The sequence below is a fragment of the Schistocerca cancellata genome, chromosome 1 (genome assembly GCF_023864275.1).
Source record: "Schistocerca cancellata isolate TAMUIC-IGC-003103 chromosome 1, iqSchCanc2.1, whole genome shotgun sequence".
NCBI lineage: Eukaryota > Metazoa > Arthropoda > Insecta > Orthoptera > Acrididae > Schistocerca > Schistocerca cancellata.
In genome coordinates, this window is record NC_064626.1 from 352,817,362 (window position 1) to 352,834,792 (window position 17,431).

Consider the following 17,431-nt stretch of genomic DNA (forward strand, 5'->3'; position numbering starts at 1 on the left):
TTTTAAAATCATCCATATACATTTTCCGAGGTAATTCAAGTGAAAGTGGTTCAAAAATGGTTCAAATAGCTCTGAGCACTATGGGACTAAACATCTGTGGTCATCAGTCCCCTAGAACTTAGAAATACTTAAACCTAACTAACCTAAGGACATCACACACATCCATGCCCGAGGCAGGATTCGAACCTGCGACCGTAGTGGTCACGCGGCTCCAGACTGACACGCCTAGAACCGCACAGCCACACCGGCCGGCAGTGAAAGTGGTGCTCACAGTAAATTTGCTACTGTGAACACTACATTGATGACAGCAATAAAGTGAGTTTTATAAGTAAATTTTATGCATTACTTTGTATTATGTTTTCTTGCTCTTATTGCCAAATAGCAGTTACTTTACTGGAAGAAAGGTAACTGACAAATTAGCCTAGGTGTTTAAAGGCATCCCAATTTCATGTCCAACATATTTTCTTAATCTAAATCATACCTAATTTTATCTCACTTGTAGTCTCTCCATAGTTATATTTCTGCAGCTGATTGCTTGTCCCCACTGTTAGTCCGCTACACAAATTTCCAGTTAATAATTTCCATAATTTAGTCCACACTACCCCATGCAGTTAATTATCTATTGTTATAATTTTTCTGTACAACAACTGTGATCCCACAACTTTTGTGATCCATTTGTCGTAAAAGATCATTTAATTTATTACCAATCAGTTTTATCATTTTAGACCATCTTTGGTTTCTTTACTGTATCAATACACTTTAGAAACTACTGCCTAGTTACTTCAGTCAAAATTCTCACCCACTCCTTTTACTCCAAATCATATTGGTATCCTAACACACTCAGTATACAGCTCAATGTGACTTATCTTTATTTGTTCTGTTATGAAGTTTTCTCAATTTCTGTTTCAGTGTTACAGTACATGGATTTAAGGCAAGTTATCTCAGGTCATTCACTAATTTGTTTTATTTATATGCTTTCTCCTAGTTACAAATGGCAGAAAGATGCTGCAGTGAGAGTCAGAAGATTGTTCAGAAGTCAAACGTCTAAAACAGTTTGGTAGGCTCATGTCTGTATAGCATTTTAATTCTGTGTGTCAGTTGAAAGGTGCATAAAGCAGAGAGATTTTGAAACAATAACACACTTATAACAGCAAGACACAATCAGAAAGCACCCACAAACTGGGTAAATGAACTGTTGAAAGTGGACTTAGTTCAGAAACAGTTGGGTTATCTAATAACAGAACAATACACACAAATGTCTGCATATTTGCATGATTCATGACCACTGACAGTAGATGCAGGTCCTATTACTAACAGTGCATAATATCTTAATATTTCTACAAATGTCTAATTTTGATGCAGATTTATTCTGAACCTTGACTCATACTATGTTTAGGACTGGCTTGTCAGAATATTGTGCTCTGTGTTTGCCAGATCAGTGATTTGTATGCTGTTCTGTGTATTAGAAAGTTACCTTTGAATGAAATTATGTTTAATTTCTGTTCTAGAGTAAGAGAGTATTAGGTGGACATGGCTTGCATGTGTGTTAGTGCATGCATACATGTTTTCAGGAAGAGATAAAAATTATAATATATTGTTTACTCGTCTTCACTCAGAACCAGTAGTTTTCATTTAACTGTTTAAATACACTAGTAAAACACATTTAAACAATGTTCTATTTAACAGACAGAACTCATCTTTAAGGTGATGTGATCTGTCTGTTCCTTACCTCTGCTTTGTTTTTGAAGTATGCCATGTGTATAATAATATGAATTAGGTAACTTGTCAGGTAAATAAAAAATGCTAAGTAGTTCAAGATGGAATCCACAAGTATCTCCTAATTAATGAGAAAATGTCCAAGTTATACAGAAGATCCTACAGTTGTAAGTAGTAGTTGATGTATGTTGTAATACTGTGAGAATGAATGTCCTGTCAGTATATCATTGGAAACCTGTTCTTCAGAAGTATAGTCTGATAAAATTCACTGAATGTGTAATTCACAAAATTTTAAATGTAGGATAAATAACAAATGTTCTTGTTGGAATGCAAATAATGGTAGGAGTAAAGATAACAACTCAATAATGGTCTAGTGCTGAATCAACTGTAGTCACATGAATAAGATTGAGAATGTTTCTAGCTTTCAGATGAATCTACATCTACATCTATATGATTACTCTACTATTCACAATAAAGTGCCTGGCAGAGGGTTCAATGAACCATCTTCAAGCTGTCTCCCTGCTGTTCCACACTTGAATGGTGCATGGGAAAAACGAGCACTTAAATTTTTCTGTGCGAGCCCTGATTTCTCTTATTTTATCGTTATGATCATTTTTCCCCATGTAGTTGGGTGTCAGCAGAATGTTTTCATAATCGGAGGAGGAGACTGGTGATTGAAATTTCATGAGAAGTTCACACTGCAATGAAAAATGCCTTTGTTTTAATAATTGCTACTCCATTTCACATATCATGTCTGTGGCACTACCTCCCATATTTTGTGATAATACAAAACAAGCTGCCCTTATTTGTACTTTTTTGATGTCATCTGTCAGTCCCACTTGAAGCAGATCCCACATTGCACAGCAATACTCCAGGATAGGGTGGACAAGTGTGGTTTTAGCAGTCTCTTTAGTAGACCTGTTGCACCTTCTAAGTGTTCTGCCAATGAATCGCAGTCTTTGGTTTGCTCTACCCACAACATTATCTATGTGATCATTTCAATTTAGGTTATTTGTAATTATAATCCCTAAGTATTTAGTTGAATTTAAAGCCTTTAGATTTTTGTGACTTATCGCATAATCAAAATTTTGCGGATTTCTTTTAGTACTCATGTGAATAACTTCACACTTCTCTTTATTTAGGGTCAATTGCACCATACAGATATGATATCTAAATCATTTTGCAATTTGTTTTGGTCATCTGATGACTTTACAAGAAGGTAAATGACAGCATCATCTGCATAAACAATCTAAGATGGCTTATCAGATTATCTCCTATGTCGTTAATATAGATAAGGAAGAATAGAGGGCCTATAACACTACCTTTGGGAATGCTGGATATTAATTCTGTTTTACTTGATGACTTTCCATCTATTAGTACGAACTGTGATCTTTCTGACAGGAAACCACAAATCCAGTTATGCAACTGAGGTGATATTCCATAGGCATGCAGTTCGCTTTGAAGACACTTGTGAGGGATGATGTCAAAAGCCCTCTGGAAATTTAAAAATATGAAATCAGTTTACCATCCCCTGTCGATGGCACTCATTACTTCATGAGTATAAGGAACTAGTTGTGTTTCACAAGAACAGTATTTTCTGAATCCATGCTAACTATGTGTCAATAAATTGTTTTCTTCTTCATAAATGTTCAAATACAGTATATGTTCCAAAACCCTACTGAAAATCGAGGTTAGTGATATGGGCCTGTAGTTCAGCGGATTACTCCTACTTCCCTTTTTGATTATTGGTGTGACTTTAGCAATTTTCCAGTCTTTAGGTACAGATCTTTATGTGCACAAGGGGTTGTATATAACTGCTAAATACAGAGCTATATCAGCGTACTCTGAAAGGAGTCCAACTGGTATACAATCTGGATTGGAGGCCTTGCCTTTATTAAGTGATTTAAGCTACTTTGCTACACCAAGTATATCTTCTTCTATGTTTCTCATCTTGGCAGTTGTTCTTGATTGGAATTCAGGAATATTTACTTCATCTTCTCTGCTGAAGGAGTTTGGAAAACCATGTTTAATAACTCTGCTTTAGTGGCACTGTCATCACTGACTTCACCACTGTTATTCTGCAGTGAAGGTATTGATTGCATCTTGCCACTGGTGTGCTTTATGTATGACTAGAATCTCTTTGGGTTTTCTGCCAGATTTCGAGAAAGATTTTCATTGTGTCAATTACTGAAAGCATCTCGCATTGAAGTATGCTCTATATATTTTGAACATCTGCAAAACTTTGCCAATCTTGGAGATTTTGTGTTCTTTTGACTTTGACATGCTTTTTTTTTTTCTTTGTCGCTTCTGCAACAGTTATCTGACCCTTTTGTGTACCATGTGGGATCAGTACCATCACTTATTAATTTATGTGGTATATACCTCTCAATTGCTGTCAAAACTATCCCCTTGAAATCATTCCACATCTTTTCTGCTCTTACATGATCATATAAGGAGGAGTGAAGACTGTCTCTTAAAAAGGCATTAAGAGCATTTTATCAGCTTTTTTTAAGTAGATATACTTTGTGTGTGTGTGTGTGTGTGTGTGTGTGTGTGTGTGTGTTTTTCTTTAGATGTTATGGTATTAAGCCTAGCAGCAACTGCCTTGTGGTCACCAAACCCTGAATTCATCATGATACTCACTATTTGTCCAGGATTATTTGTTGCTAAGAGGGCAAGTATGCTTTTGCAACCATTTATGCTTCGAGTAGGCTCATGAACTAATTGGACAAATAATTTTCTGCGAAAGCATTCAGTACAATTTCAGATGACATTTTCTTCCTTTTTTACACAACTTGTTCAATAGATAAATAATAGCTGCCACATTATGGAGGAATTTCAAATAAAAACTGCCTTGCCAGAAACAGTTGGAATGCCTTGAGGTTCAACAGTTTTGATAGGCTATCAATCATCGCTACTTATTCTTTGGTAGGTTTCACGCTCTCCTTCAAAAGGAGGTGGCCCATATACCTTATTTCTGCTTGAGAAATAGTTTCTGCAAACTGCACATAAGGCTTGCCTCTTGCAATTTAGTGGACAGAACCTGAAGGTGAGTGTGATGTTCCTGCCTTGAGGCACCTGAGATGATGATATCATTAAAATAGTCTGCTCAGCTCAGAGCACCTCCTGTTAACTGTTCCAAGAATCTCAGGAAGATGGTGAGCACAAACGTGATGCTGAATGGGAGGCGCATATAACAGTAAAACCCAATGTAAATGTTGACAATTCTCTTTTGAGAGGCAAAATCCAGCCAGTGCTTCAGGTATGCCTCCATCAAGAACATTTCAAAAAAACACTCACCATCCACCAGTTTCATAAATATTTCTTCTGGGCAGTGAATGGGGTAGCCATCCACTATCAATTGGGAATTAATGGTGAACTTAAAATCTTCACATAAACAAAGCTCCACCAGAGGCTTTTGATTAACAACCTTAGGCATAGCCCACTGGCTGATAGGAATGAGTTCAATAATACCCATGCCATGCAACCTGTCCAATTCTTCCTTAACTGTGAGCTGCAGAGAAAATGGAATAGGCTAAGCATGACAAAATTTTAAAACAGTCAACAATTTAAGGCTTATGTGGGACTTGTATTCATTTGGTCTTTTGCAGCTCCCAGTAAAAACAGTGACCTGAACTTGCAGCAGGAGTTATGTAATGCCTGGAAAGGGATCAAGTCAGAAACGAGATGCACAGTGTCCTGAATTGAGACCAAAACTGTAATTCTTAAGGGATTTCCAATGATCTGTTGCCCTATTGAGATGAAAGATGTTAACAACGTAACTTCTTGTCTTCATCCAGTGCTACCGAAGACTGGCAGTAGAATGGAATGAGTGCAGTATTTATACCTACTGCTTCCAACTCTGGTCAGTTCTACGCTTTCCAACTGTGGCCCATTCCCACTAGAAGTGTCCTGAGGTGTGCCCTCCTCAGTTTGATGCATCTAGCCACTGGCTGGCATTTCATTTTTGGTCCAATGCACCTGAGAGTAATGTGATGTTCTGTTCTCTAAAGGGATTTGTTTGCCATATCCACATTGCAAGTTTTTCATTTTGTTGAGTTCTACTGCTGTCATCATTATGTTTTTAGCAGCATCAGTAAAGGATACTGGTTTCTGCTGGGTTGATACCCAGTGTCACGATTACCTGCGAACTAGAGACTGTCATCACCCAGAGCAGAAAACTGTAGTTCTAAAGACATTGCTCCACAGGGCTCACACCTAGTCAGACAAGATAGAGCATCTATGCTTAATCTTCTGCAAAAGTGAGTGCACAGTCAGAGAGATTCAGAAGGCCTGTGAACCATCTATACTATCATATGATAGAGAAGAAAAGCCCTAAGCAAGATCTATTTCTACCAAGATCAGCAAGATTCTCAAGAAACATAATATCAGGTATGTTTTCTGTCCACCCACATAAATAAGAGGACTACTGAGAAATGTGAAAGATCACCTTGGTGTACAAAAGCTAAGAATTTATAATATACCCGGTCAATGTGGCATGTTGTACACTGGCCAAATAACTAGAACAGTGGACATCACATGCAAACAACATCAGAGGTGCACCTGGCTGAAACAGGCAACTAAATCATTCCTTGTCAAGTACTGTCTGAAACTTAGTTATTCTACTTAGAAAAAAATGGGAGTTCTGATACACACCCCCAAATACTGGAACAGTGTTATGAGAGAGTCAGTCAAGATAAAGGTGGTGGGAAACCTCATGAATTGTCACACTGGGTACCAATTAAGTAGAGCCTGGGATCCTGCAGTGGAGTTGTTAAAAATGCATTGGTAGCAGCAGCAAACTCAACAAAAAGATGAACTGAGGGTATGGACCTGGGGGATGAAGCCCAGACAGAGAAGAGAACGCTAGATCACTCTCAGGCATACCAGACCAAAAACAACGAGGTTGTAAACAGAAGATGGAGCAATCCAGGACATTTCTAGTGGAAACAGACCACAGAGAGAACTGTGCCTAGAACTGACCATGGAAGATCACTGGACTGAAAACGTAATGCCAGCTCATGGCTAGGTGCACCTAACCAAAGACGGAATGTCTCATGGCACTTCTAGTAAGAATGGACTACAGTTGGATACTCCAGAACTGACCATAGAGGCAAGAGGCAGTATGTATAAATATTGGACCCATTCCACTTGACTAGCAGTCTCAAGTAGCACCTGATGAAGACAAGAAGTGATATTGTTGAAATAGTATGCATGAACAATGCTGATATTTGGCAGAAATCCCGACATCTCGGGATGAGACTAAAAATGGTTTTGGGCGAAGCACTGTTGACAGACAAAAATGTGACTGCCTGCATGACATGGTGATCTCAATGTTGATTGTGAACTTGCCTTAAAGAGCAATTGGATGATGACTACAAACAACCAATGAGGAAAGAGAATGGCAAACCAAATGATGTTAAGTGCAAAGATTCATGAGAGCTGGCATTGACCAGGAAGTGGAATGGCTGTTGTTGAATTTATAGCATAATATAAATCTTGTTGGTGACACTGTTATTGTCTGAGCACTGGCATGATCCTATGAACCTCCATAAACTCTACATCTGTGTCAGAGGACTGGTTGCACAGACAGCAGTGAAGGACAGCTGCCACATAATCTTGTTTACAGCAAACCATGCACTGTGCCCACTGATGAAGGCAGCAATGATGGGTGTGTGCCTAGAAACAAGCAAGACACAAGGGGAAACTATGTCAGAGAGAACCACAGTTTGACAGTGAATGGTGTGAATAAGAAGAAAACAGAGATGGTGGTGGTGAATGATGCCTTTGCTGTGGTACCAAATACACTACTGCTACTCCTGCTGCATCCTCAAACTGTTCAGTCACAGCCTTAGAATGCCTGAGTGACGGCAAGAATATCATTGACTGTGAAATCTTCTAAACAAACATCTGATGATGCACCTCTCTGCCCAGAGCAGAATGGATGATGATATTACATATCAGAAAGTCAGTATTTGCACCTCCTACTTAAACCCCAGAGCTCATCTGTCATGTCTGATAGGAGTGGCTTGGTTTCTTTTGTCACTGGTGAAAGTCCATACAGGGAGCCACAATATGGGCCTGCTGAAGATAAATAATCATGAAATGAAACAGCTTTGTCACAAAAAACCAGTGGTGTATACAGGTTTTTTACAAATAACAGAGTGCACAGTAAATACAACAATAGTGACAGAACACCAGAGTTTACATGCACATGTGAGTAGACAACAGTGGGAAAACTGTCCAGGCATCTATTTCTACATCTACATTTATACTCGACAAGCCACCCAATGGTGTGTGGCAGAGGGCACTTTACATGCCACTGTCATTACCCCCCTTTCCTGTTCTAGTCGTGTACGGTTCACGGGAAGAACGACTGCCGAAAGCCTCCGTGCTTGCTCAAATCTCTCTAATTTTACATTCGTGATCTCCTCAGGAGGTATAAGTAGGGGGAAGCAATATATTCGATACCTCATCCAGAAACGCACCCTCTCAAAACCCGGACAGCAAGCTACACCGTGATGCAGAGCGCCTCTCTTGCAGAGTCTGCCACTTGAGTTTGCTAAACATCTCCGTAACGCTATCACGCTTACCAAATAACCCTGTGACGAAACATGCCGATCTTCTTTGGATCTTCTCTATCTCCTCTGTCAACGTGACATGGTACGGATCCCACACTGGTGAGCAATACTCAAGTATAGGTCGAACGAGAGTTTTGTAAAAGCCACCTCCTTTGTTGATGGACTACATTTTCTAAGGACTCTCCCAATGAATCTGAACCTGGCACCCGCCTTACCAACAATTAATTGTATATGGTCATTCCACTTCAAATTGTTTCGCACGCATACTCCCCGATATTTTACAGAAGTAACTGCAACCAGTGTTTGTTCCGCTATCATATAATCATACAATAAAGGATCCTTCTTTCTATGTATTCGCAATACATTACATTTGTCTATGTTAAGGGTCAGTTGTCACTCCCTGCACCAAGTGCATATCTGCTGTAGATCTTCCTGCATTTCACTGCAATTTTCTAATGCTGCAACTTTTCTGTATTCTACAGCATCATCCGCAAAAAGCCGCATGGAACTTCCGACACTATCTACTAGGTCATTTATATATATCGTGAAAAGCAATGGTCCCATAACACTCCCCTGTGGCACACCAGAGGTTACTTTAACATCTGTAAACGTCTCTCCATTGAGAACAACATGCTGTGTTCTGTTTGCTAAAAACTCTTCAATCCAGCCACACAGCTGGTCTGATATTCTGTAGGCTCTTACTTTATCAGGTGACAGTCTCATAACAACAACAGTTCACCATAATAAATCACAGACAGTCCTAATCAGCAAGTATAATCTTCATGAAGTGCAAACAATGCAAGAGAGAGCAGGCTGTGCTGGTAGTGCTGGCAGCAAGTGAAGCAGTCGATTTCATTTTGGTGTCTTTCTGGCAGTGCCAAATGTGAACTCTGTGGTTGTGGTGGTGGCAGCATATGGGGATGTTACATCACACACAGTACGCTGAAGATCTAAGATTTTAAGGACAGCATTCACTCAACCCTCCCCCTCCCCCACCCCCACCCGTCTAACCAAAAACAGAATTCTGTTGCTGTACACCCATGCCCCAAGTCCTCTGACCACCCACAGGATCCAGGAACAAAGGAGCACACTCTCCACTAAAATCACCCATTGTTATCCTGAACTGGATCAACTTAATCATATCCTTTGCCAGTATCTTGACGACCTTTTCATTGTATGTGGGAATGAGAAATATCGTATCCACAATTTTGCTACCAAAGTGGCTTTCCACTACCCACCCAATCTACAGAATATCCAAGTCCATCCTTGTCATACTCTCTATCCCTTACCATATGAGTCACAGGTGCCCAAGAAGTCAGCTCATGAGCTGTTTCATGGCAAGAGTGCCATTGTGCTCAATCTGACTGCCACATTTCCCCCACTGCCATGCTATGCTCTCAGAATTCAAGGAGGGGAAGGAGAAGGAAAATACAAATGCGCTGCATTTGAATGGCAATGCAGTTGGACAGGATATGACTTTGGTTTAAATTTCACATTTCTCTACAGCATAGATAAAAAAAGTTCAATATTATTTAATTATTTTTGCATCCTCGTTATAGAGACCTGGAAACCACTTGAGGAACACAATGTAAACATTCTATACAGTTTTAATGGTAAAGGTGTTTGTCTTTAAAAGGGGACTTATCTTTCAGATCAGTTACACCTGCATATGCACAGGGATGCTTTCAACTCAAACAGCAGATGGTCCTGAAAACAGCTTGAAAACTGATATAAGACTGACAGTATTTTCAAAATGCTTAGGAAACTACTTAGGAAACTATCCTTGTAACTGTTTCAAGGCCACAATAAATTCTTCAAATCTCATGTTTCCTTTAATGCCAATGAGCTTAGGGAACTGTACAGTCTTTGTCAGAATGTGTCCTTTCTGTGACATGATCTTCTTTTCAAATGCATCCCCATCAAATCAGAAAGAAGGCACCATGCAATGTTTTGCTGTGTGCAGCCAAGTCCATTTAAGATTCGAAATCTGCAATCCGTTCCAAATGTTCTAATTTTCATTCCTGCACTCCTTTTTGCTTCATGAATTCAACAGTAGTAAGTTTTAAATTGAAAAATCATTCCAGATATGCCCGTTGAATTAACCAATGTACTTTGCACTAATACATGAAGTTCACATATTCTTCATTCAGTTATATTGAAAGCTGTTGCATCTGACATGGAATAATGCATGCAACATCAGGAATTGTGCTATTCATACCACCAATTTCATCACATGCTCCATGCCTGCAAATTTAGTACAAAGTGCTTCTTGATGTATAAAACAATGAATCCCATCTGTCAATTATTGTAATTTTTCACTCTTTCATTGTCAGCTAAATCTTTAAATTCTTTCTGCATGGTATCGCATGTCATTTCATAGCAGCTATGTAGTACCCGTTGTTTGTGCAAATTGAGAATTCTCATCCCTCTTTTCTGTCATTCCCATTCATTTTAAAGGATTGTGATGACAGATTGCTAGACTCCTTCTGTTTGTGCAAACTGCCAGTGCATCTGTGAACATCCTTCATAGCACAGACAAGCAGTGAAGGGTAAACAGTGCTGACAGCATGATTCTGCCTAAGTCAGAAAAATGCTAAATGAAATGTCATGCTGTGCTGGGTACTCCTGAGAAGGACCGAGCAAAGCCAACTGACAGGCTGGGCTTTAATCCACATGCGGCCTGCACAGGCTGCACAGATGAAGATCGGCATACCACGGCCAGCCCTGACATGGGTCATATCCCCATGGAGGACCCATGTGCAACACCTGTCCAATACACCAACTCAATACATCCTATTCTGTCTCTGTCATAGGAATAATCCTTGCAACACATTCCTCAATCCTGTAATTCTTCTTTCTCAGTCTCAATTAGCTCCTGTCCTACTCCCACTCCACCCCTGCCTTGCAATCGTAAGTTCACTCATTGTGCACTCATGTCCTACTCTCCACAGTCTCCTTCTTCCTGTTTTCTACCTCCTCATCCTTATTAACTCCTTATGCCTGTGTCCAGAATGAGCTTACCAATGCCACATTCCTATACTGTGCACTTACTATATCTCATTCCCAGCCATCAGCCAACCTTTCCCACATCTTCCACCTGCTTTCTGCCTCCTTTCCCCCCGTATCACCTCTTATCCAAGTTTAACTGTTGTCCCATTCCAGTGTATTGAGGTTTTACATTATAGGTGTGTGTGTGTGTGTGTGTGTGTGTGTGTGTGTGTGTGTGTGTGTGTATGTATTTTCTGTAGCTCTGAAGTAGGATTCATCCAAAAGATAGTAATGTTCTCAATCTTGTTTATGTAAATATCAATGATTCAATTCCCTACACATAGATATTAGTCAAGGAATCATATACTGGGCCACCAGTAGCAACACAACTTGTACAGCAAGATGATAAAGACCACATGACTTGCCTCACTATTAACAAGTTGTTAAGGATCCATAAGACAAGAAGTCAGTGCATTTCAAACACTGGATCAGTACTTTAGAACTGTTAACATTAAAATTTTGTATACAGTTCCCTTAACAGAAGTGCTGTAATTTCCTAGAATTTCCCACCAAATTTAAATCTTTCATTTACTTTCTTTGCTACTGTTTTTAAGTGTTTGTGTACATCTCTTATTGCTTTGTGGTATTACACCTTAGCACTTAAACAATGTGACAGATTCTAGACGCTTACCACTAACTCTGAATGCATGCATGCATAATTGGGTTTTTTCTTCGATTTTCATTAATTCATAACAGATCGACTATGCCATTTCATGTTAAATGTTAACAAGAATTATGGCATTATTTGTTTATTGCATGCTCTGTTGTGCACACTTTGCATTTATGGATGTAATTATGGTTCATATAGACAAAATATACAAAATTTTTGGGTGGACTGAATATTTTTTCTTTTACTTATTTTTAAATGTAAATGAGTTTTTTCTGCAGTTTTAAATGGTAGTTTTGAATACTGTTAACGAGTCGGAGCCAGTGTTTGTGAACAATTGCATGAAACTATTTTATTCATCAGATCTTTCCTTACTGAAAATGTACAGTTTTCTAGTGATGGCTTTTTACTCTGTTTCTTTGTCTAATTACCATGTATTTCTTTTTTATGATTAGATATCAGGCCTCACTCTGTCTGTGGATGAAGAAAACCTGGCTACACTGTATCTTGCAACAATTCAAGCTCTGTCTGTAAGTTACCAGCAATTTGTCAGTCCATTGAATGTTCTCAGTGGCTTTTGTAGTTTGTATATAAGTTATGGAAGATTTTCCACTGAAACGAACTAAGTATGGCAGTGAAAAAATTAATTTGTGCTTGATATTTTTATCCAAAAATATTATCTGTTCCTGTGCATCTGTTCCTGTACCACATTAGAAATAACTGAAATGAGGTAAAAAATACTTGGAAAATAAGACTCTCTTCATACAGTCACAAATTTGAATTTGTTAATTGCTGATGCATTTCAGTATTTCACATTATCATATTTTAGTGGATTTAGAATCTTTAATCTGTATAATAGATGAAGAGAGAGTGATGTGATAGGGGTAGTGATCGTGTGAGTGGATGATACAAAAAGAACAGAAAACAGCAAATTTTAGTGTCAGATCCATAGTATTCAGGGTTGCTAGGTTGGTTGATAAGAGGTTTGGTGATAACTGATCCATAGGGGCAAGTCTAGGGATGGATGTTTGTGTTAAATTAATAGTTCATGGATTTGTGAAAGCTTTTACTTTATAATTTCATATATGCTATTTGCAATTTTGAAAAAATGCAAATAACTTAAAGTTTCTGTTACAACGTATACAGATTTCTTTCCTTTTCTTATCTAAGCAAAGATAAGACTGAGATAAATAAGAAACCAGAACACGTGTACGTGTACATGTGTGTGTGTGTGTGTGTGTGTGTGTGTGTGTGTGTGTGTGTGTGTGTGTGAGCGTGTGTGAGCGCGTACTTGCCACGTTTTACAGCAGTCCTTACTTTGTAAGTGCCACTGGCGACTACCGTACCTCTCCGCCCTCTCTTGTCTCTGACTATCTTTTCAGTATCTCATTTCGCTATACATATTACCCTCTGCCATTTGCCACATCCTTTTAAACCCCCACCACAATATCACTGTGGATGCAGGTTTGTGTGAGATTGTGTGTGTGGTAATCAGTAGCTAAAAAGCTTGTATCTGTACACTCATACATAACAGATCTATTATTCTCTCCAGTCTCGGTTTATGTTATTGCAATAATTAATTCTATTTTCCTTCAACTTCATGTTTAAAAGTTTGTTTCTAGGTATCTGCCACCCGTAGGTCTTTGCTGGGTATGCATAAATGACCAAGTAGTGGTGTGGGCACATACTAATGAAAAAAAAAGTCTTCAAAAGCAAAAGTAATTAAAGCAAAAATGGTCTACGTAATTACCAACAGGAATATTGTTTAGTAGCATTGCCCACAAATATCACTGCAGTTCTTTTGTATCAGTATTAGAATTTATAGATATTTTACTGGAGAGATCTATTGTATACAGTGATAATTAGTGCTCAGCCTTAGTGCAGTGACTCATATGTTAACTGAAACTTGTGTCAGATAGGTGCTAACTGCTTAGATAAATATTATCATAATACTTTCCTCCCCAAATGTCAGTATTTGTCAATTGGTACATTCTGCCACTTTTGTTTTTGCGTTATATTTGTAAAATTGGAATATTGTGCAATGTGACAGAAAATTTTACTAATGTTGAAAATTAAATCGTTACTGTAAGCTAGTTAATTAATGTACCCTGTCTTTCACTTTGTAGCAATAATTCTGATAAAAATTTAAATGTTTCATTAAGCAACCACCACAATAGATTATATAAAGACAATAAAAATGCACTTGGAATTTCATGTTGTTGCAGTATGGAACATTACACATTCTCCAGGAAATGAGACTGGCTGGTCATTCAGACATACAATCCATAGTAATCTGTGGAGGACTGAGTCGCAACAAGCTGTTTGTGCAGACACAAGCGGATGTAGCAGGCTTGCCAGTATTGCTTCCCAAGGAACCTGAGTCAGTGATGTTAGGTGCTGCTATTCTTGGGGCATGTGCTGCAGGAGTGTATCCAGAAATTACAACAGCTGCTAAAGCAATGAGTGGACCAGCAGAAGTATTGAAACCAAGAGATATAGAGCACAGGTATGTTTCAGTGAGAAAAATGTTAAAACTATAACAACAGGGTAATAACTTTGCAGTTCATATGTCATCATCATCATCATCATCATCATCATCATCATCATCATATCATCAGTTTTCTGCTATATTAGCAGGTCCTGTGCCTCTCCATTTTCTGTGATCCATTGCTTCCTTCTTAAGGCTGCTGTATGTTGTACTGTCCATCACGTCATCCAGTATCTGAAATCTCTTCCTTCCTCGCTTCCCTTTCCCTTCTACATAACCTTCTAAAATTGTTTTTATCAGTCCATCATTCTTTCTTAAAATATGCCCAATTCAGTTCCTTTTTCTTCTTTTTATTACATCTAGTAACTGTATTTTCTCTCCCACTCTTCTCAGTATGTCTTCATTTTTTACTCTCTCCATCCAACTTATTCTTTCCATCCTCTGCCATGTCCACATCTCAAAAGCCTCCAGCCTTTCTCTGTCTTTCATCCTCAAAGTCCACGTTTCAGCACCATACAGAAGAACACTCCATACAAGACATTTTTTGAGTCTCTTTCTGAGTTCTCTGTCCAGACCACTGCAGAAAATTCTCCTTTTCTTATAGTATGCCTCTTTTGCCATTGCTTTCCTTGTTTTAATTTCTGTGGTGCACTTCCAGTCGGTGTCTATCCTGCTTCCAAGATACTTAAAATTTTGAACCTGTTCTAATATTTCTCCATTCAGTATAATTTTTATTTCTTTATTTCCTCCTAGTGCAAATACTTTTGTTTTCTTTGTGTTTATTTTCATTCCATAATTTTTTCGGTTAGCTTCAATGGTGTCCACCAAATCCTGTAATTCTTTTTCCCCTGTGGCTAGAAGGACCATATCATCAGCAAACCTCAAACACCCTACTCTTCTTCCTCCAGTTTCTACTCCTTTGTCATCTAATGAGCATTGGTCAATCATATTTTCCAAGTAGAGGTTGAAAAGGGTAGGTAATAGACAGCATCCTTGTCTTACTCCTTTTCCTAGTCCGATCCAGTTTGTACTTTCTCCTCTCACTTTAACTGAGGCTTTTTGATTAAGATATAATGAGTTTACAAGTCTTCTGCTTTTCCATTCCACTCTCTTTTCCCTCATTATAGTCGCCAGCTTGTCCCAACCCACATTGTCAAATGCCTTTTCTAGATCAATGAAGCACATAAATAGGTTTCTTCCTTTTTCAATAAACCTTTCTCCCAAGATTCGTAGGAGCCCTATTTCATCTCTGGTGCCTGTATTCTGTCTAAAGCCAAACTGTTCCTTGCCAATATTCTCCTCCATTACTTTTTCAAGTCTCTTATTAATTATTCTTAACATCACTTTGGCTGCATGTGAAATGAGGCTGGCTGACCTGTGCTCATTGCATTTCTTGGTTCCATGTTTTTTTGGCAATGGAATCATTACTCTTGTCATAAAGTCCTCATTCCATTCACCACTGTCAAATATTTTATTACATAACCTCAATATTTCTATTATTCCATTTAGGTTCAAGCATTTTAATATTTCTCCTGGTATCGTATCTGTACCTACCACTTTGCCATTTTTCATTGCAGCAATGGCATATGTAGCATGTATTAAAAATGTAATGTCCACCATATGTATTTAAAAGTACTATGTTTTCTAAACTGTATTCACATACTTCACTTATAATACTGTGGATGGCATCCAACACTAATACAATGCCTTTATTTTCATAACTGGGGTTTTGATGAATGTTGTTAAATTCTTTCGTTTAACTCGTACAGATATCGATACATTTACTCATAAGGAAAGTCATCTTGATTGGAAAGTCATCAAAAGAAATTTTAGATGTGTATCAGAATAGTGTGGTGGGTTCACTATTGCACATGTCAAGTGTTAATAACTTGACTGAAGATGTTGATAGTGAACTCATGATCTATGATGGTATGTGAAGAACAATGTATAAAAACATAATGAGATCTTGAGAAAATTTCAGTATGATAAAAGAACTGGAAATTGATGCTCTATATGTTAATAAGCGTAATACTGCACACTTCACTCTGTACCTCTTGATGCATACCTTAAAGATCCTTCATACCCATCAAACTGTACTTCGTACTCCCACATTTTATATTTTACTTGTGCCTTGCTGTTGGCACTGATCCTAAATATTGCATATGAAAGTACACATCTGTGATTGCAACAGACCTCACACTGGAATCTTCTGCTATTCTGGTCCATACGATCATTTGCTACAAATTTGGTAGTGTTTCGACTGTGCATTTCATCATGTAGTGTTCATACCAGGCAATTTTATTCTCTTCATAAGATTTTGTGAATCCCTGTTCTGTATTTATCAGTCATACTTCACAGCAGTGTCTGAAAAGGTAATATATCTGATAAGCAGCACACTGTTTTAAATACATGGCATTTTCCCCCATAAAGATAGTATCACTGTTGTTTCCTTCACTATTGTTTGATGATATACTCCTTTGCATTTTTGAATAAAACTCCAAACTGTATACCCTGCGCCCTTATTATGAACCTAAAGCAGGTACAAATGCCATATAGTCTTTGTATATGTGTCAATCTGTAGGCAAAAGTACTGCCTTGCAATGGCATGGTAATTGCATGAGATCTTATGTGCAAGTCTATACCTCAGCCTAATCAGACGGTTCCAATCAGTGGCTTTGTTGTTGTTCACATGGATTCCCATATGAAAACATTATTCTGACAATTACACTAGGCCTTGAGGGCAAACACAGTCTTTTCATAAATATGACATAGTCCATACAGTCTCTTAACACCTCGAAATAAACAGATACGGAATATTGTATCTGGTGCAGTGTACAACAATAAAGTTACTTGACTACATCACACAGCAAACCTAAAGTTAGTGGATCACTGCTATTGTGCTGTGTACAGAACAGTCCGTGCTCTTTCAGCCATGTTTGGCTAGCAATGAGTTCCATAGTCCCTGAGACCTTAAGATGGATTGTGGTTATT

General features: G+C 38.3%; 1 protein-coding gene across 1 annotated transcript in view; it reads left to right on the forward strand.

The window, feature by feature from the left end:
* LOC126173998 (FGGY carbohydrate kinase domain-containing protein) overlaps positions 1-17,431 on the forward strand; it is a 125,066-nt gene that overhangs the window by 95,183 nt on the left and 12,452 nt on the right. Inside the window, exons 8-9 of the mRNA XM_049921000.1 lie at positions 12,408-12,482; positions 14,178-14,458. Coding sequence (XP_049776957.1) covers positions 12,408-12,482; positions 14,178-14,458 — 356 coding nt within the window. The remainder of the gene's footprint in view (positions 1-12,407; positions 12,483-14,177; positions 14,459-17,431) is intronic.